The sequence below is a fragment of the Myotis lucifugus genome, unplaced genomic scaffold (genome assembly GCF_000147115.1).
Source record: "Myotis lucifugus unplaced genomic scaffold, Myoluc2.0 scaffold_444, whole genome shotgun sequence".
Taxonomy (NCBI): Eukaryota; Metazoa; Chordata; class Mammalia; order Chiroptera; family Vespertilionidae; genus Myotis; species Myotis lucifugus.
In genome coordinates, this window is record NW_005871492.1 from 196,061 (window position 1) to 216,304 (window position 20,244).

The 20,244-nt window shown below is 46.3% G+C and overlaps 1 protein-coding gene across 1 annotated transcript in view; it reads left to right on the plus strand.

The window, feature by feature from the left end:
- The first annotated feature begins 4,034 nt into the window (after positions 1 to 4,034).
- Positions 4,035 to 20,244, plus strand: part of HK2 (hexokinase 2) — a 39,645-nt gene continuing 23,435 nt past the window's right edge. The window contains exon 1 of the mRNA XM_023744275.1: positions 4,035 to 4,222. Within this exon, the coding sequence (XP_023600043.1) occupies positions 4,081 to 4,222 (142 nt within the window). The 5' untranslated portion in view covers positions 4,035 to 4,080. The remainder of the gene's footprint in view (positions 4,223 to 20,244) is intronic.

Genomic DNA, 20,244 nt, shown 5'->3' on the forward strand with positions numbered 1-20,244 from the left:
ATAACTTAATTTTTACAATATCCTGGTATACATAATGGTATACATAATTATTAATAACGAACTACAACGTTCGGTAATGACTGATTACTATAATCGTGTTGCATTCATTTCCCTTACATGCCTTACACGCAGGCGCACCATTTCTCTCCACTAATACTAGCAGCGAATATCTTAGCAGCCGATTGCCATGTCGCTAGTCTTGTACTGACTTGTTTGGTGTGCACAACAGGAAATATTTCGCTTTCGGAGAACAAGAAAAATAGGTTTATTTGCGTTACACTTATTAATTTGTGCAGTTATTCAGTGTCTGGTAAGTTAATGTTCAAGAAAAAATATTAATTTTTATTAACATGTTCTATTATTTTATGTTAACGATTACTCGTTTATTTCAACCCTTTGTATTCAGCATGTCTCTATTGAAATAAACCTATGTTTCTATGAAAATTGAAGCTTTTGTTTTTTTGCAGCCCACATAAACTTAAACTTCGATTATTTGCCCCGTGTTAGCCTTTGAGTTTGACATATTTGTGGTACAGGTTCTGCTCTCTCATGCAGGAACTCTCCTGCTTCCTTCTGACTTACCAGACCAGCCCTATGGGCTGTGCCCGCGCCTGCTTGCTCTTCGTGTCTGCATCCAGGGGTTGGTGGCAGGAGAAGATGACCTTTTGTTTTATTTTATTTTATTTTATTTAAAAAATATATATATTTTGATTTCCGAGAGGAAGGGAGAGAGAGATAGAAACATCAATGATGAGAGAGAATAATTGATCGGCTGCCTCCTGTATGCCCCCTACTGGTGATTGAGCCCGCAACCCTGGGCATATGCCCTGACCGGGAATCAAACCATGACCTCCTGGTTCATAGGTTGATACTCAACCACGGAACCACACCAGTGGGGCAGAAGATGGCCTTTTAATGGGTGTGGTTAGCCTAAATGTCCCACAGTGCCACTTGGCCTGTATAGACCTGCTGTTGTCCAACAGAAGAAGGGCATTCATCTAGCAGAGTGGACAAGAACACAGATGAACCAGGTGCCCAGTCGAATCTTGGCTTGGCTCTTTGTATTTATGTGACTTTGGGCACAGTTCCTTTCCCTCTTGGTAGAAGGTGGTTATAACACTACTTATCTCAGGGCTGCTGTGAGAACTAAATGACTTAATGGGTGTGAAACCTTGAGAATAGTGCTATGTAGGGTTTGCTGTTATGACTATTGCCCATGAGGGCATCCCGGGCTATTCCTGGATGTGGCCTGGTGTTGACCTCTGTCTGGTGGTCCCAGACTTTGTACATTCACACCAAGATGCTTAAGCCATGAGGCAGTGTTGCTGGACCAAGCCAGGTGTCATTGGATCTGGAACAGGCAGCCTCTGCAATGATTAAAGTTGTCCTGGGCCCGGGGTCACCAGGGATGTGTCTCCCAGGCACTAACAGAGAGGGGACTTGTCTGAAGCTATACCTTTGACTTCCTGGTAAGCCTCAAACAACATTGTGGGGGAGGCCAGGCCCCCTCAGGAGCACCCTGGGACCCCACATCAGTGACCCAGCTCGGGCTGAGGCTGGTGCCACACAGCCTGGAGGCTGAGGGAGACAGTGGGCTCAAGGCAAGTCAGGTGCCAGGAGCCTAAAATCAGAAAACAGAACGGACAGTTGGATTCTTCCTGATTTAGATTGGTGGACTTACTCTGGGGCAGCTCTTTAATAAATGCTGGCAACAGGGAGTTCTGGGAAATCCTCATTTCTGCAAATTGGAAACGCAGCATGACAAGCCGGACCGCTCTGCTGGCTGCGGAGGGAGAGGAGTGGCTAGGGCCTTTATCACTTCTCTGCTCCTACTCACCCTTCCCCACCCCAGGGGAGGATGGTGGCTGCCGATTTTGCTGTATTATAACCACATGGCCCTCGTGAGGAGCGTTAGGCCAATTCATCAGATGCCTTCACCTTGCTTACAGCTGCTCTTAGCATTTTACTCCAGACTCTGATCTTCACCTTGTGGGATTTTATGAGAATGGTGAATGATGAGTACTGATCAGGATATTGGAAATGATCTCAGGAGGCCACTCTCATTATTCTACAGGGGCAGAAACATTATTCTACAGGCCCAAAGAGAAGGACATGCACAAACCCATAGGGAATTAGGATACGTCCAGGAAGAGAGCAAATGTGAGTAAGGAGACACAAGGGATTGTCCTTTTCTTAAAGGATTAAACACTCCTTGCTGTTTCTCTGGAAATCCTAGGCTGTGTTTGTTTAAAAGAAAATCCAAGAAGACCTGACTCAAAATGCTGGAAACTATAACAGGCTATAATATTAATTAGGACTTTGGGAAAGCTAATAAAAATGTATGCTTCTTTGTCAGACTTGGGTAAGGGTGAAGGGCAAGTGGGCACCGACCTGTGTTACCATCTGGAATAGCAGTGGTGGTCGTCATCAGCCAAGCTTTGCCTTTGGGAATCCTGGAGTTTCAGAGCTGGGAGGAGCAGGGTTCCGTCTGGTCCCTCAGTTTGCTGACAGGACTGGGAGGCCCGCCCTCTTCACACCTTGAGGGCACAGCTGGGGCCTGGTCCAACGTTCCTGATTCTCTAGCCCCACCCTCCATGGCCAGCAGCCTCCCCTGTCATGCACACTGTTGCTGAGAACAGGGATATTGTGGAAACCTGTGTGCCTTCTTGGATGGATTTCTATCCAATCTTTTCCTAGTAGGAGAAAACGGAATATTTATGGCCAAAGCAGACAGGTGCTTCCAAGAAGGAAACTGTGAGAAGGACTCCTGATGCTTCTCCTGGTTTTAAATCTGGGAAAAGTTCATGTAACTTTATGTTGGAAACAAGACCAATGAAATAAATATGGAAAGTTGCCTCTGAGGGGAAGAGAGGTTGCATAACTACCTATGTGGAGTCTCTACTGTGCATCAGGCATTGTGCTAGACTCCAGGGATGCAGGGAGCAGAGAGACGTGGCTCTTCTTGCCCTTGGTGCTTATATTTGAACACTATTAAATATATATTAAGAAATTGCGGATGGTTTTGTGAAGAGAAAGGTCTGAGTTCTTAGAATAATGGGAGACCTGACTATTTTGTTGGGAGAAGGCCTCCATGGAGAGAGGTTTCAAGGACTGGTAAGAGCTCCGATGGCAGCTGAAGCGTGAGGTAAAGATCGTAGGACCCTTGTGAACAGGCTCCAGGGCAGGAAGTGTGAATTGGGTGAGTCGGGGACTGAACTGAGGATAAAGTCTGCACAGGAGTGAAGAGACACGAAATGAGATTAGAAGGTGGGGGGAGGCCAGACCTTATGCAGTGGTTCTCAACCTTCTGGCCCCTTAAATATAGTTCCTCATGTTGTGACCCAACCATAAAATTATTTTCGTTGCTACTTCATAACTGTAATGTTGCTACTGTTATGAATCATAATGTAAATATCTGGTATGCAGGATGGTCTTAGGCGACCCCTCTGAAAGGGTCGTTCGACCGCCAAAGGGTCTCGACCCACAGGTTGAGAACCGCTGCTATAGGGCCTAGGAAGGGTTTCCAAGGAGTTTGGTTCTAATGGAAAGCCATTGAAAGATTTTAAGCAGGGGAACAATAGCCAAGTCTGCTGGGGGTGGAAAGTGGATGGATGAGATAAAAGTCGAATTGGGGATTGTGTAAGTCCAGGCAAGAGGTGACGGCTGCTTGGCCTACATTGAGGGGTGATAGGATTGGCATGACTGGCCTTGTGAGGTGTGTGTGGGGGGACCAAGAGATGAGGGTCAGTAAAGAACTCCGGTTCGAGGAGTGTCTTAGACATTAACACTCAATCTTTCTGAAAAGAATTCTCCTTTTCCCTAATAGCCCTTTCCTCCAGAAATAAAATTAAACCTATTTTTCTAATTTCAATTTTTAGTTCAGTTTCTTTTAAAATATAAAGTCCTAAAAAACAGATTCTGGTTAAATGGTCTTACATAATAACCTTCTGTTTATGACAGATTTTATTCTTTTGAAGGGCTGAGTGATGTTCTATGACATAGATGCATACCGTACTTTATTGAACTTATAGGTGTCTATCCTTGTTTTCCCTTCTGCAGGTTGACCAGTATCTCTATCACATGCGTCTTTCTGATGAGACCCTTCTGGAGATCTCTAAGCGGTTTCGCAAGGAGATGGAGAAAGGGCTTGGAGCTACCACCCACCCCACTGCTTCAGTGAAAATGCTGCCCACCTTCGTGAGGTCTACTCCGGACGGGACAGGTACTGCCCTGTGGGGCCGCATGGTGGAGGGCATGGCTCTGGCTGCTCCATTGCTGGTGGGATATTTGGATGGCTTTGCTCAGGGACCTAGAGAACTGTATATCAGTGAAGGTTCTTTGGTTTGAAGCCTCAGAAATCAACACTGGCTAATTTAAGCATACAGGGAATTCCTTATTTTTTAAAATATATTTTATTGAATTTTTACAGAGAGGAAGTGAGAGGGATAGAGAGTTAGAAACATCGATGAGAGAGAAACATCGATCAGCTGCCTCCTGCACACACCCCATTGGGTATGTGCCCGCAACCAAGGCACATGCCCCTGACCAGAATCGAACCTGGGACCCCTGAGTCCACAGGCCGATGCTTTATCCACTGAACCAAACCGGTCAGGGCAAGCATACAGGGAATTTTATTTTATTTTATTTTATTTTATTTTATTTTATTTTATTTTATTTTATTTATTTATTTTTTTTTAAGAATGTCAAATATTTTTATTTTTATTTATTTTTATTTATTTTTAATTTTTTTATTTTTTATTTTTCGCTAAAAGTATTACAAAGGGTATTACATAAGTGTCCTTTTTCCCCCCGCCCCCCCGCCCTTGACAAACCCCTGCCCTCCTTACCCCCGTGTCTTATGTCCATTAGTTATGCTTATATGGATGCATACAAGTCCTTCGGTTGATCTCTTACTCCCCTCCCTCCTGTCCCCCAACCCTCCCTGGCCTTCCCACTGCAGTTTGACAATCAGTTTGAGGCAGTTCTGCCTCTCATACAGGGAATTTTAACGAAGTCTGTGGGACGGGTTAGTCAGGAAGACTGGGAAAGCAGGCAGCCTTGGCAGTTAAGGCAGAAGTATATCCTTGTCAGCCCAACCGGGGCCTCTCTGTCAGGCACTTGTTTCTCATTCGTGTGCTGAGAAAGGCTGCTTGGCTCAGTTTGTGATTTTATGGTCCTGCTGAGATTCTACTCAACGATGGTCACGAACAACAAATGTGCCTAAGATGGTCATGGCCATGGGCCACGCTATCTCTGGCCCACCTGACCGGCACATTCCAAAGTCTTGCTGGAGAAACAACATGGTACAGATTGTCCTAGATTCTTCTTGAACTCCATGAAAATAGAATATTACAAGTCTGAATAAACCTAGGAGAATGTGAAGAGCCACAGTGCATATCAAGGTATTAAAGGCTCTGAACTTGTGCAATGAGAATCGGTCAAGCTTTGTTTAAGCCCCTTATTTGGGTACAGAATTCCTGTTTCACGGTGCAGCACCCAGCAGATGGAATCAAACTGGAGAAAAGGGCCACGGTGGATTGAAATTGCAACGTGGGCTGGGGCTGGATCACAGAAGGCCTTGCGTGCCTGCCTAAGACATTGAGTCTTTCTTCAGTCTGCACTGGGGAGTAGCTGAAAGGTTTTGAGGGATGGGAGAACTGTCTTGGTGTAGCAGGTAGCATCAGCAGTACATGCAGAGTGTGGGAGGGTGATGCAGCCGGTAGAGCACAGGACAGTGGCGCAGGTGGGATATGGCGGGTAGGGCTGAGAGAGGATTGAAAGTGATACCAGGATGTTGGGCCCCGCTGTCTGGGGATGGCAGCATCCTCAGAGAAGAGAACAGAGCTAAGTTGTATCACACAGATTGTTTCATTTAACCTCCATTTTAGAGATGAGGTATCTGTGGGGCCATGAAGGGTGAAGGGTGTGGGACAGCTACCCACTTCTAGAGGGTGGGAGAAAGAGCCCAAGGAGCAGCTGCCAGGGCAGTGGGAGAACCAGGAAGTCTGAATACTTGAGGGAGAAGAGAGCCAAGAAGCCGGTCACTAGTGAGGCATTTGCAGAGAAGGCCTGAGGATGGCGGTGGGGAAGGGCGTGGGACAGGGTTTGCTCACAGGCCACGTGCCTTCGGTATTTCCATCACACCCGTGTCCTTGAGGCTTCTGTGCCTGAGAACCTCTAAAGGACCTAGTTTGTCTAACAAGACTTTGTACCTTTCTGTGATTACTAAAATAAGTATGTGTTTGCCAAGGCCTTGGGCCCAGCCTGGACCTGAGGGTGTGACCTTGTTCAGGATTGTTCTCTGTGTGTGTCTGAGCCCTTCAAAGAGCTCCTTGAGTGAGTGCCTCCCCTAGTTCTTGAGTATCCCTCATATGCCCTCGATATTGGCACATTTTTGGTACCTGCAGCTCCCTCTGACTGGCGGCTACACCTGTTTCTATTGTTTCTATTTGACATTCTGATAAATGTACCTTCTTAGGACCAGAAACCTTGTCTTTATTTCAGGCATTAGCACTAAACCAGTACCCAGAATATTTACTAAATCTATAGTATGGGTAAGGGCTTTTCTGAACTCCTACGTGCATTAACTCATTTACTTCATTTACAAGGAAGTAGGTACCAGTTTTATCTATAATTTTTTCAGGTGAGGAATTTGAAGCTTGGATGATCAACTAACTCGCCTAAGGCCACAGAGCTAATGAGGGGCTGAGTCAGGGTTCAAACTCATCTATGCCACAGGTCAGGCATCAAGACTGCACGGATCCATCCTGTACGTGAGCACGAGCAGAGAGCACTGCACATGCTCAGCTGAGATTTTTAAAAATGTATTTTTATTGATTTCAGAGAGGAAGGGAGAGGAAGAGAGAGATAGGAACGTCAATGATGAGAGAGAATCACCAATCGCCCTCCCCGTGCATGCCCCACACTGGGGATTGAGCCCGCAACCTGGACATGTGCCCTGACCACGAATTGAACCATGACCTCCTGGTTCATAGGTCAACACTCGACCACTGAGCCACCCTGGCCGGGCCCAGCTGAGGTTTTTGAAATCAGGTTGGGTTTGGATGCCTGGCTTGTAGTACAGGCAGGTGAATAAGTTTGCTGGAGAGCACTAGGTATGGGACAGGCTCTTTTTCTTCTCACTGCTTTCCTGAGATTGTAGGCACAGAGATTTCCCTCTGTCTCTTGAAGTTTGCACTGATTGGTCATTAGTCTCCTTCATTGACCTCAGGCAGAGTCCTGGGAGCCCATCTGCATTTGGCCTCTGTGAATGTGAGTTGCCTGGACTAAGGACGGGACCCAGAGGCTGACTCCTGCAGCCTTCTGGGGCTGAAGGGTCAGGGGCAGGACTTGGCTGCCTCACCTCCTTTCCATGCAGGAACAGTAGGACTTGACATGACTTTTATGAAACCCAGAGTGCCTATTTATTTATTTATTCATTCATTTATTTAAATCTTTATTGTTTTGTTTTTTAAAAATAATTCTTTATTGTTGAAAGTATTACATACATCTCCCTTTTTCCCCCATTGACCCCCTACAGCCTGCCCCCACCCCAGGCCTTCACTACCCTATTGTCTGTGGAGGGTGCCTCTTTATAATCACAAATTCTACAGTGTAAATGGAGATGATGGTGTATTGGAATACTGTGTATTGAAGTTTGATTCTCTCTAAGCAGAGCAAGTGCCCCCTTAAAGAACTGGAGACCAGATGGTAGGAAACCCAGGCCCCCAGCCCCTTGTTTTTTCACTTGATGAAGGGTTCATGGCCGAGCTCCTCACCCCAGCTCTCTGGGACTCAGCCTTTCCTCCTTTGTAAAGTGAGAGGTGGACCCAGCAGACACAATCTCTTCTGCACATGTACTAGAATTAGTGTGTTTGTGTATTTATGCACAAAGTTGCTTGAAAGAATGTAAAGAGGGAAACTCCCGAATGCCCACCAGTTGAGTACTGGCCAATTAATGCAGAAAACAGCTCTCTGCCACCATCCTAAAGCACGAGATAGATTTACCGTCTCTCTATTCTGTAAAGTCATGTATGTATGTGCATGTGCACAGGTGTATGAAGTTTCAAGCACATGTCCTGAAATATTGATACTGGTTATCCTGGGATGTGAGGTTGGCAATAACTAATTAAGTTGAAAATGTGCGTATATGACAACTCAGCAATTCCACTTCCAACTATTCCTTGAGCAAACTCCCATATGAACCCAAGGAGACACGTCCATGAATGCTCATAGCAATGATGCTTATAATGACAGCATTTTGGGAAAGTTTACGGAATATCCATGTGTTGCAGTCTATATAGCACTGTACATAAATGAGCATATATAAAATGGGTACATCTAAAAAACAATGAGTGACACATTGTAGAAGAATGTGAACCTCGTAGTAGTTGAATGTCAATGAAGAAAAAAAAAATCCCCCAAAGCAATGCTATCCATTGCTTATGGACGTGCACACATAACATTATTTAAACTGGGAAATGTCCACCAGATACATGATAGGGGCTGCCTCTGGAGAGAGCAATGGAACTGCGGAGGGCAGCATGAGACTATGTAATTGAAAGTGGTCCATATCCCATAACTGGGGCCAGAGCGGGATTTCCCCTATATACTCCATTAACAAAACATCTTCATTCATCTCTGTTTTATAGATTGGGGTCCTGTATTTTTAAAAATGAAAATTCTTGCCCGGCCAGCACAGCTCAGTGGTTGAGCATTGACCTATGAACCAGGAGGTCAGGGTTCCATTCCCGGTCAGGGCACATGCCCAGGTCGTGGGCTTGATCCCCAGTGTGGGTTGTGCAGGAGGCAGCCAATCAATGATTCTCTCTCATCATTAATGTTTCTATCTTTTTCTCCCTTCCTCTCTGAAATAAATGAAAATATTTAAAAACAGAAAAGAAAATTCTCTTTTGTTTATGGTTGGCCCAGGAAAGTGCTGAGAGGAGCAGAGCGTGTGGAACTGTTGCCTTTCTTCCCCCTGGATGTAGCCACACAGCCCAGGGGGTCTTGCTGGGGCATCTGTGTCCTGAGCCTGGGCCTCAGTCTGGGCTATGTTGCTGTTATCGGTGATTCTATCCCTCGAAGGCCAGAGGCCTTTGCTCAAGTGGTATCTACCCCACGCGGGCTTACTCAGAACCTTTCTCAGCCCATTCCTTTCAAGGATTTCTCTTTAAGTCTGGGGAATGAAACCTCAGATCTAAATCTCTGATCTAGAGGGGCCTAATCTTTAAATCAGTGGCTCTCTAAATTTTCTGAACTACATACTCAAACATGTAGGTATAAATATTGATACACATTTCTGGGAACAATGTTTATTCTTGAATGTGATGCAGCCAGATCTCTTGCCTTCTATTCTTTAAAAGGTTGCTGATTACGACCCACGACATTGTTTTCAGCTTGCAGTTGGAAGGCCACTGCCTTCCGTGCTCCTCACCAGCTTTGTCCTAGACGGGCATCTGTAAAATTGGCTGCTTCTTGGTTTCAGGGCAGTGTGTGGTGAGGGGTGAAGATCAGAATTCTAGGTTTCAATGGGGTTGAATTCAAGCTGCGTGCTGTAGAGCATTTTATTTATGCCCTGATCCTCCAATGTTCTTATTTATAAAAAGGAACCACCAGAGGGTTGGCTAAACCAAGAATTAATGGAGAACCAGATATGTGACCTTCTATAAACAATCATGTGTAGCCACAACCCCCCACAGCAAGAGGCACGCCCAGCACCAGTTTTATGGAGAGAGGATCAGTGAGCATCCCAGGGTCCTTTGGGAGGGAGCTGGTCAGATGGTTCACCCCCGTCACCAGAGGCACTGCATTAGGAGTTTGGACCAGACCTTGGCTTTCTTTTATACAGGTCCTAGCTGTCTAATGGTAATCGAAGTCCTGGGAGAAATGTGGGAGAAATGTCAGGAAGGTTCAGGCCAATCATTTAAATGATGGAGACCTCCATTACACTGAAGAACAAGGAACCCCAAGCTATGGTTTGAGTTCTTGGTGGGAAGGAAGGGAATGTCAGAAGCCACTGAGCCCTGTGGGGGCTGATTCTAAAATACCCATGCTTCATAGATGTGTGGACTGCTCGGTGCGAATAAACATGGTTGGTGCAGATAAAAATGAAATATACAGCCCTCGCCAGTTTTGCTTAATGGTTAGAGCCTCAGACTGAAGGGTCGAGGGTTTGATTCCAGTCAAGGGCATGTACCTTGGTCGCAGGCTCCATCCCCAGTCAGGGTGTGTGCGGAGGCAACCAATCTATGTGTCTCTCTAACACCAGTGTTTCTCTCTCTGTGTTTCTCCCTCTCCCTTCTATTCTCTCTAAAAAAAATCAGTGGGAAAATAAATATCCTCGGGTAAAGATTAACAACAACAAAACCCCCACAAAAAACCAAAAAAACCCACAAATGAAATATACATAAATGGTCCAAGAATATCTTACTTAGATGACTGAATTTGGTGTCAGCCAGGATATGCATATAAAAAATGCTCTGTATTCCCGCCCCCCCCCCATCCCCAAACATTTTTTTAAATATATGTTTTATTGATCTTTTTACAGAGAGGAAGGGAGAGAGATAGAGAGTTAGAAACATCGATGAGAGAGAAACATCGATCAGCTGCCTCCTGCACACCCCCCACTGGGGATGTGCCTGCAACCAAGGCACATGCCCTTGACCGGAATCGAACCTGGGACCCTTCAATCTGCAGGCCGACGCTCTATCCACTGAGCCAAACCGGTCAGGGCTAGTGGTGCATTTTATGCTTATCTACCACCTCCCTCATGTCCAATGCTAACACAATGCATTAATTTTTCTATTAGTAAGTCAGCCTCGCTGTTCAGTTCATTCAATAGAGACCCTTCCGAGGCTGGTCTTCTGTATGGCCGAGCTGCCGTGTGTCCTGCCTTTGAAGAGGAAAAATTGGCCTGGGGAAGTCAGCTTACACAGGTGAAATGATTACAGAATGATATGGGCCATATAATGCAAGCACATGATATGATAAAGAGAGACCAGGCTCGTGATCGAGTGCACGGAGGCTGGCAAACCCTGAAAGGAGCCCTTATCTTGGTTGCTCAGCATCGTATCAACAGCCAGGCAGTGGAGATAGAGCAATTGCACACACGCAAGTTAATAAGTGGGTTTATATGGTGCCTACAATATAAACTGAGGATTGTGTTGATAAATGGCCTCCATATAGTAGTAGCTGGAGTTTATTAAACATTTACATGCACCAGGCATTGTGCCAAACACCTATGCCTTCTTTGCAATGAATCTTGACCAAAAACTTTGTATGTGTGTGTATGTTTCCCTGTGTCCTGGGTAGTGAAGTGGGGGAGGTGCTAGCTAGACCGGAGGTTATTACTCTCCCCTTTTAGCAGATGATGAAATCTGAGTATCAAATTTCTAATAATTTACCCTAATTATATGGTTAGTACATGTTCAAACAGGATTTGAACCTAGGTCTGCCTATATAAGGGGTCCTCAAACTACGGCCCGCGGGCCACATGCAAATACAAATATTGTATTTGTTCCCATTTTGTTTTGTTTTTATTTCAAAATAAGATATGTGCAGTGTGCATAGGAATTTGTTCATAGTTTTTTTTTATTGTTTTTTTTGTTTTTTTTTGTTTTTGCTTAAAATATTACAAAGGGTATTACATATGTGTCCCCCTTTTTTTTTCCCCGCCCTTGACAATCCCCTGGCGTCCCCTACCCCCCAGTGTCTTATGCCCATTGGTTATGCTTATATGCATGCATACAGTTTTTTGTTTTTTTTAAACTATAGCCCGGCCCTCCAACGGTCTGAGGGACAGTGAACTGGCCCCCTGTTTAAAAAGTTTGAGGACCCCTGGCCTACATGAAAATTTTAACACACTCAGCACCTACACAATATTGAAACATAATCATGTTTTAATCCTTCAAAGGATGGTTTCACATCTGTAGAGCTAATGTAGTACCTCTCTGTGACTGGCACATATTTTGAGCTTAAGAAACATTTCCTGATATAAAAGCACCAGGCAGGTGCATTCCAATGGTGTTCTGGATGCTTTTTTTTTTTGGGGGGGGGGGCACTTACAACGTGTTTATGTACTCCAGGCCCCTTCCTTCCATCGGATCAGCTCTATTTTTCTCTCTATCTCTGTGCATTTTGGCATTTGACATTCTGTTGCTTAAAATAGTTAGAAAACCAATGACGGAGAAGATCAGATTTCCCCATTTCTGGACTGTGGCGGACACCAGCATTAACTGACTGTGTGATCTGATACCTTTAATAACATGGAGTTACTTTATTTCTGAACTATTGAATGGAGACCGGCCTTGTATTATAATGGAACCTTGGATTTTAAGAAGAGGCTGTCTAAAAAAAGAGGCTGCCAGATGTGGTCATGGTTGTGGTGGTCCCAGGCACATGGGGAACATAGGCCTTAGAACCTGTGTCTGGCAAAGTTTGTTTTGCTGGATTATCTACCCAGGACCTGGGATTTATCTTTTTTATTCGTTTTTTTTTTTCTGTTTTTTTTTTTTGTTGTTGTTGTTGTTGTTGTTGTTGTTAGTCCTCACCCGAGGATATTGATTTTTAGAGAGAGAGAGAGAGAGAGAGAGAGAGATTGGTTGCTTCCCCCAGGAACCCCGACCAGGGCCAGGGATCAAGCCTGAAACCCAGGTATGTGCCCTTAACCGGGAATCAAACCTGCTTCTACCCTTTGGTGCCCAGGCTGACACTCTAACCACTGAGCCTTGCTGGGGCTGGAGAGCTATCTTTTTAGTTCTCTTCATTGGAGTCCTTGCCGTACATTCTTAGAGCAGTCCATTGAGGTGTTCTAGCAGGCACTGGAAAGCGAAAGGACAAACAAGGCCTTCCTCAACCTAGAGGAAGATCAGAATGTTCAGCACAGACACCTGGGCCCCCGAACATTCCTGCTTTTGCAGGGTAGACAGGACTAGGTCCCTTTTGGGGGCATTGAATTATTAGAAAGCCGCTTCAGGAACTCGATGTGAAAGGATGGCTGTGTGTCTTTGACCTACCTCAAAGTTCAAGGCCGCATGCCTGGGGCAGTGGGTGCCAAGGAAGGGCTGATGCCCCAATGGTTGGATCTAACATGGCTCTCAGGTGACCAGCCATCCTGTTTTGCCCAGGACTCTCCTAGTTCTAGCACTGAAACTCCCATGTCAATCCTGGACCCACCACAGTGGTTGTCCACCCTACGTGGCCATGGAACCCAGGCCTTCAGCACTGCTCAGCTCTGCTAGATCACAGAAGCCTCCTCACCAGCCCCTGGCTCTGGGCCCATCATCTGCAGTGCTACTGAGTCTGCTCGAAAACACAGATCTGACCCTCTGCCTAAAAACCAAAGTCCTTGCCTCCTGGCCGGGTGGCTCACTTGGTTGGAACATCATCCAGTATTCCGAAAGTTGCAGGGTTCAATCCCTGGACAGAAGGCAACCCATCGATGCTTCTTTGTCACGTTAATGTTTTCTCTCTGTCCCTTCCTCTTTCTAAAAAAATCAATAAACATATCCTTTGGTGAGTATTAAAACACACACACACACACACAAAAACCAAAGTCCTTAGCATTGGCATTTACTGCGTTCTTATAGCCATGTTACAGGAGCCACTCTGGAGGTGCCACTCCTTGAGCATGCCATGGACTCCTATATATGTTTCCTTTTCTCTGACTGGCAACTTCATACCCGTCCACTGAGACCTGGCTGTCTTGTGTTGCCTCCGGAGAAGCCTTCCTTATCCGAGCAGAAACAATCGTTCCTTCTGTAACACTCCTACCCCTGTCGTTGCCCAGCGCATCTCACTGCCTCCTTTCTCCCTGTCCAGTCAGGGAGTAGGCAGCTAAGAAGCTTTTAGTAACTGTCTTCAATGCTCAGTGTCCAAATAACTGACCACAGAGTGGAAAGTATTTGGTTGGTAAATCCTAAAACAGATTCAGTGTTTGATTTTCAAATTAGTGATTTTAAAAACATTTTTTAAATCAGTGGACCCCACTCTCAACTTTAAGCAGAATGAAATCTTTTATGTTGAATGCCATCGTAAGACAGTAGGGAAAAGGAATAAAACTGGAAGTGAGGAGGTGGGAGGTGAGTCTGTGCCTTAGTTGGCCACCCTTGACCCTTACCAAGGCAGACCTTGCCACCTTCAAGGACCCTGGAACTCTGGGAACACTGTGCGAGCCACTGGTTTCAAAGGAGGCTTCTGGAACTTGTGGTTCTGAAGAAGTCCATTTAGTCACCTGAAGAAGCCCTGGGGTGAGAGGCTGGGCTCTGGCTCCAACCTTAACCTGAGAGCCATGTTAGGTCCAACCATTGGGGCATCAGCCCTTCCTTGGGCACTGCCCCCTCTGAGCACAGTTGCCTTCCACCAAGGGGCACTGCCCCTTACAAATCCCAAACCAAGGTGAAGCTGTTTGCAAGTCACTCTTAGAGCCCTGCCAGGCACACCGCTCCAAGTGCCTGATGAGAGGAACAGGTGGAGATCTATTTTAATTAGTGGCAAATACCTAATGATTGAAAATAGACCCTTTTGGAAAATTCAACTGGCCTTGCCCCTCACCCCTCAAAATTGCATGGACGTTGTCCGGTACCAAGCTATCTGTTAGTGTGATATTAACAATGCTGGCGTTGCGGCCTGCTCAGATACATTCCTGGTGATGTATCAACTAAGATGACGGTGACTGTCATGTTCAGGCAGTTAGCCAAATGCCATCTGAGTCCTCCTCAGAGACAGGTGAGTTCCCAGGAGAAATCAAAAACCCTTTATCTTGCTGACCTGATGCATTTGATAAGAGCCTCACTGAAAGTGGGAAATGATAGGGAGTTCATGATGGGAAATCACTTAACAAGTATTAGTTTCTTGTCCATTAAAAACACCTGCATGTTGGGCCTTCAGTCAACTAAATCTCCCTCACACCTGCCTCTGTCATTAAAGCAACTAGCAACCTGAATCTTAACTGTTGGGCAATTTGATGGCAGGTGGCGTGACCTAATCTCTTATTGCCAGTTCCTCTTAACTGTGGGCCAGCGCCACTTCTTTAAGTTCTATTTTCTTTTAGTAGAGGGTCGGTACCTTTTTTCTTGTCTATTTTTGGAGGGGGATAATTTTAATTAGAAAGACCTTCAGCTAAGAGGGCTTGGTGAGTAATATCCTGTAAGGCGGGAATAGAAGTTTGGTGTAATTGCATGAGATGACATGTATTTGTGGCTACAAAAAAGCCTGCATCAACCAGCTTAGTAGACCCCAGGTTCCTCTGGGGAGAAGGGCGTGTCACTTCTTGCCAGTGGGTGTGTGTCTGGCGCCTGCCACTCAATTCTGAGAGCATTTGGCCTTCCAGTAGGCCCGGGGGGATGGGCCACAGTTACTGATAAGATTAGGGTGTCTTTGCTTTCATTTTTACCACTTTATGGTTTATTTGCTTCCATCCTGGATTCTGTGCTGAGCCATCCTCAGCTTCCAGGAATCAGGGCCACAAGAGATGTGGGTGTGGTGCAGAGAGACAGGCATGGGCTTTGGGGTTAGCCAATTCCCATTGACCCCTGCATGACCCTAACTAAGTGATTCAATTTATGAACCACAGTGTCACTTCCTCTGCCACCCAGGCCAGCTTGGAGACTGCTGGTAACCTTTGGGTTTTATGCTCTTGGCGTAGTGAGTGAAGATTTCCTTATTTAAGGATTGACAACTTCCCCTTGGGCAGCCTCCTTGCTCATTGCTGGAGACAGCTTTGCTGGAGAGCCAGACCTGGAGTTGAAGGCTGGTTTTCTTATCCATAAAGTTGGGATTACAATGTCCAACAGGGTTGTTGAGGATTGACGAGATAAAGTTTATAGACAAATTGACCATCACTTAACAAATGTTAGTTTCTCGTCCATTAAAAAACACCTGCATGTTGAGCCTTCGATCAACTACATCTCCCTCACACCTGCCTCTGTCTTCCATTGTTTTATTCTCACAATAATCCAGATGCCAGGGAGAAAGTTTGGACTCTGTCCTAGGGACAAGAGAGACAAAGACACGGTTCTTCGCTTCATTTTTCAAAACAGTCACATAAAGTGGAAGATGAATTTTATCTTTTAACCAAACCGATGGTGAAACCTTGCTTCCTTTACTTTAGCAGTGGTGGTGACCACATTTGGAGGAATTGGAGAGATTTAGAAAGAGGGTGAGCTAATGTAATCTTCAGAATTTCTTGGGACATAACCTAAAACCCAGAAACCAGAAATATTTTGACACCATAAAAAATAAACATTTCTGAATGGCAGAAATACCACAAACAAAATTAAAAAGACAAGTATCACTGGAAAAAGTCATTGCAAATATACAACCAATGAAACTATTTTCCTTAATATACAAAGAGCTCTTTTAGGTTATCAAGAAAATGATGAATATTTCTTTTTTTAAAAAAGGCAAAAGATGTGAATAGAAAATGCACAGAAAAAGGAATCCAAAAGGCCATTTAATAATTCAAAATGTCTAACCTCACACAAAAGAAGGAAACCAAGTTTAAGAAAGGAGATGCCACTTAGACCTAGGAGGTTGGCAAAGATTAATGGCTGCATAACGTGGGCCACTGGTGGGAGTGAATCCCACCTGCTGGTTTGTCTGGAAATTGGAGAGAACTTTCAGGAAGGTCATTGGGCGATCTCTTCCAAATTAAAAACACATCCTTAGAACCAGAAATTCAAACTCTTTTCTTGGAATGTCAGTTAACAGCCTTGCCTGTCTTGATAAAATAACTATATCTAAGGACACCCAATAAACATTAATGGTGATCACTTTCTGGGTGTAGAGAAGAAAAGAGATGTTTGGTTTTCATTTTTCCACTTTTCCACCATTTGAGCTTTTTCTTATCAGATGTTTGTATTTTGTTATTTTTAAAAAGGTAAAATTGTTTCCAAGACACAACAGCACACTTAACAACAAAGGAAACCTTACCTCTGACCTGCGGGTCTCACATAAATCCCACATTTGACACTCAAACATTTCGTTTAACAATGAGCAAATGCCGTATGAGATGTTTTCTTCGTACATTGCCTCAAATACCAACTGCGATCACTCAGAATGATCTCTCTGGGCCTCACTGGGTCCTCTGCCATGTGGCCTTATACCTTCTTCTTCTTCTTTTTTTTTTTTAATAGGTTTTTATTAATTTGAGAGAGAGAGGAGGAGGGAGAAGGAGAAGAGAAACATCAATGAAGAGAACCTTCAGTTGGCTGCCTCCTGCACGTCCCTTACTGGGGATTGAGTCTACAATTCAGACATGTGCCCTATGTGGGAATCAGACCAGCGACCTCTTGGTGCATGGGGATGACACTCAACCAGCCAGGGGGCCTTGTACCTTCTTAAGAAACCTGATATTGCCCCAGAGCCTTGCTCCTTCTTGTCCAGTGTGACTGTCCCAGGCCCCTAGATGCAATCCTCCTTCATGCCCCACCACACGCTCACTGTCCGTTCTGGGCTTCTGGAATGTCCTAGAAGGGTCACAGTGGAGATAGAACTTGAGCCAGGAGTAGGAATAAGAGTAGGCAGGGATTGGAGGGGTTGAAAAGAACTAGGAGGGGAGCTCATAGTCACACAAAGGAATAATAACGATGAGGGTTATTGATGACTTACTATGTCCCTATATATTCACATACAACATGTCCTGTATTTCATGGAAGCTTCACGACCCCCAGGAGAAGTCAGCATTGTGAGCCCCATTCTACAGGGAAGGTGACAGTGCTGAGCTGGAATTCAAAACGAAGTCTGCCCACCCGTCTGTAAGGCCCAGCTCTTAGCCACTGTCCCACGTGGGGCGAGGAGGTGAGCACTAGGAGAGGGATCTGTTCACGGCCTCGAGGGGTCACCTGAAGATTTAACTCCAGGAATCGGGGTGCTGGGCCTGCCCCGAGGTTGCAGACTTTGGAAAGAAGAGAGTTCTTGGCTGTGGTCGTGGTGCGTGTGGAGGTGGTGCTGGGGAGGAGGGATGCAGAGGAATGTCTGTTTCAGCGGATTCTGAAGAGAAAGCAAAGATGACATTCTGACCTGGGAACAGAACTATCGGCAGTACTTTATTGTTTGTGGTTTCCCTTCAGTCCATTAGAAAATACTACTGCAAAACCGCCATTCTTATATATTATTGATTTCAGAGAGGAAGAGAGAGAGAGAGAGACATCAATGATGATAGAGAATCATTGATCGGCTGCCTCCTGCACGCCCCCTACTTGGGTTGAGGCCACAACCCGGGCTTGTGCCCTGACCGTAATCGAATCCCGGACCCTTCAGTTCGAAGGCCAACGCTCTGTCCACTAAGCCAAACCAGCTAGGGCAAAACTGCCATTTTTGATGGAGCTGCGTCCGTCCCTCCAGTGAACTGAGCTGGCCTGGCCTGGAATCAGGACCAGCCAGCGGCAGCCTCTGCCGCCTCAGTGCCCCGTGGCTGCCGATTCAGCGGGTGGTGTGTGTCCAGCTGCAGAGTGCTGATGCGGGCAGTTCATCTTTGATTTTTTTTTTTTATCCCTCATGCAACCACACATAGCGTTTCCTACAATCTGGCTGAGGTCCTGCTACCTGGGGAGGCTCAGGATGGAGTGCCTGGAAGTGTCGCCCATGGCCAGGTGGGGCGCAGAGTCCCGCAGGTGGGGCTGACGTTGTCCCAGCTACTTAACAACTAGGTAGTATAGCAGGAGGGGGTTCTAGATGCCAGGGAGGGGACAGAAAGTTTGTACCCCTGTGGAGGAATGCCCACGTCACGGGAGCAGATTCCAGTGGCTTTTCTTGGACAGGTCACTTCAGTCTCCCCCGCGATGTTGATGTGACTTTTCAGTCTGAAAGGCAACCCTACCACTGGGCCTGGAATGCTCGAGTGTGGGCATCGGGCCGTGTTTGCTGGGAGCCTGGATGGAAAGTTTCCTTTACTTATTTTGTGTGTCTCAAGTTCTTGGCCCTGTGCTGGGTGCCTGAGGCACATTTTCTAGTTTCCCCCTCACAACAACCACACAGTGTCTGATGTTGCCATTTTAGAGATGAGGCAGCTGAGGCTCAGGAAGTTGCCATGGCCAAAACGGGGCCAGAGTTCTGCCATAGGAATGTGGGCTCCAGTTCTGGCATTCTCTGTGTATCAAACCACCAGACCACGGTTGTGTGGAGGGAGTCCCCATGGAACTTTGGTGGGTCATGTCCATCCCATGGGCTGTCGGGGGAGTGGGGCATGCCCTCAGGGAGCCGGACGCACATGGCTTTTCTCAGGGCCTGAGAGTGAGCTGTGAGGGGGCTGGCACACTATAAACCTGGGTGGTTCATTTCCCTGGCCCTCCAACCTATTCCATCGTACTTCAGTGGCAGTTTCCCATCGGGGAAGGGGTGGTGTTGACAAACATGCCAATCAGTGAATCCCCAGGAAGTAACCCTGTGTCCTTTGAGAAGGTGTGCAGCAGGGCAGTGGGAGGCGGGTGGAGCCCTCACGGTGGAGGAGGCTGCCGAGGGGTGAGCCCAGCTCCCTCCCCCAGCCCTGGCTCTGGCCTCTGCACCTCTTCAGCACTTCCATTCTGTGCTATACAGTGGAGCAGGTCCCTGCAACCAGCTGTATCACCGCCGACAATCGGGATGTTTTCTGTGTGCACTGCTTGTTTCCAGGGGGGAAGGACTTTGCCTTCCTGGTGACACCTGAGGATCTTGATCCGCTGTGCCGTGGAGATTCCTTCTTCCCGGCCGCCCCAGCTCTGTGGCTGGTCTGAGTGGAACAGCCCCACTGGCCTGACTTGTTTCACATACTCTTGGGTCAGCCTTCTCTCACATGTGAATGAGCCTGGAATTTTTTTGAGGGGCACCTGCTTAGCTTATTTGCTAGGCCCCTTAATTGATAGCCATTTGGGCCGCAGCCCACTCCGTCATGTGACTCTCTCATACATTGCTGTCACTGTACGCGAACGTTAAAAGTAAATTTGGACAGGGATCACAATTTGGCAGAAGGCCCAGGGGCCCCCAGGCCTGTAGCAGCGTGCTGGGTATCCTGGGGGCATGAAGAACAAAACGGAGGCCTGGATGGGCCCCACAAGCTCGAAGGGGACTTGGCTGGAAAACCCTGGGAAATAGCTCTGTGAGGGGGTGGGTGCCCCATCATTGGATGTGAAACTGTCTCATGGTTTATGTGAATTCTAAAAGTAAGATAAAAGTGCTTAGCATTAAGAAAAAGACTCAGTACATAAATGTGTGTAGAAAAAATTAAGACCGGTCCTTCACCCCATTATGTAATACGTATCAGAGATG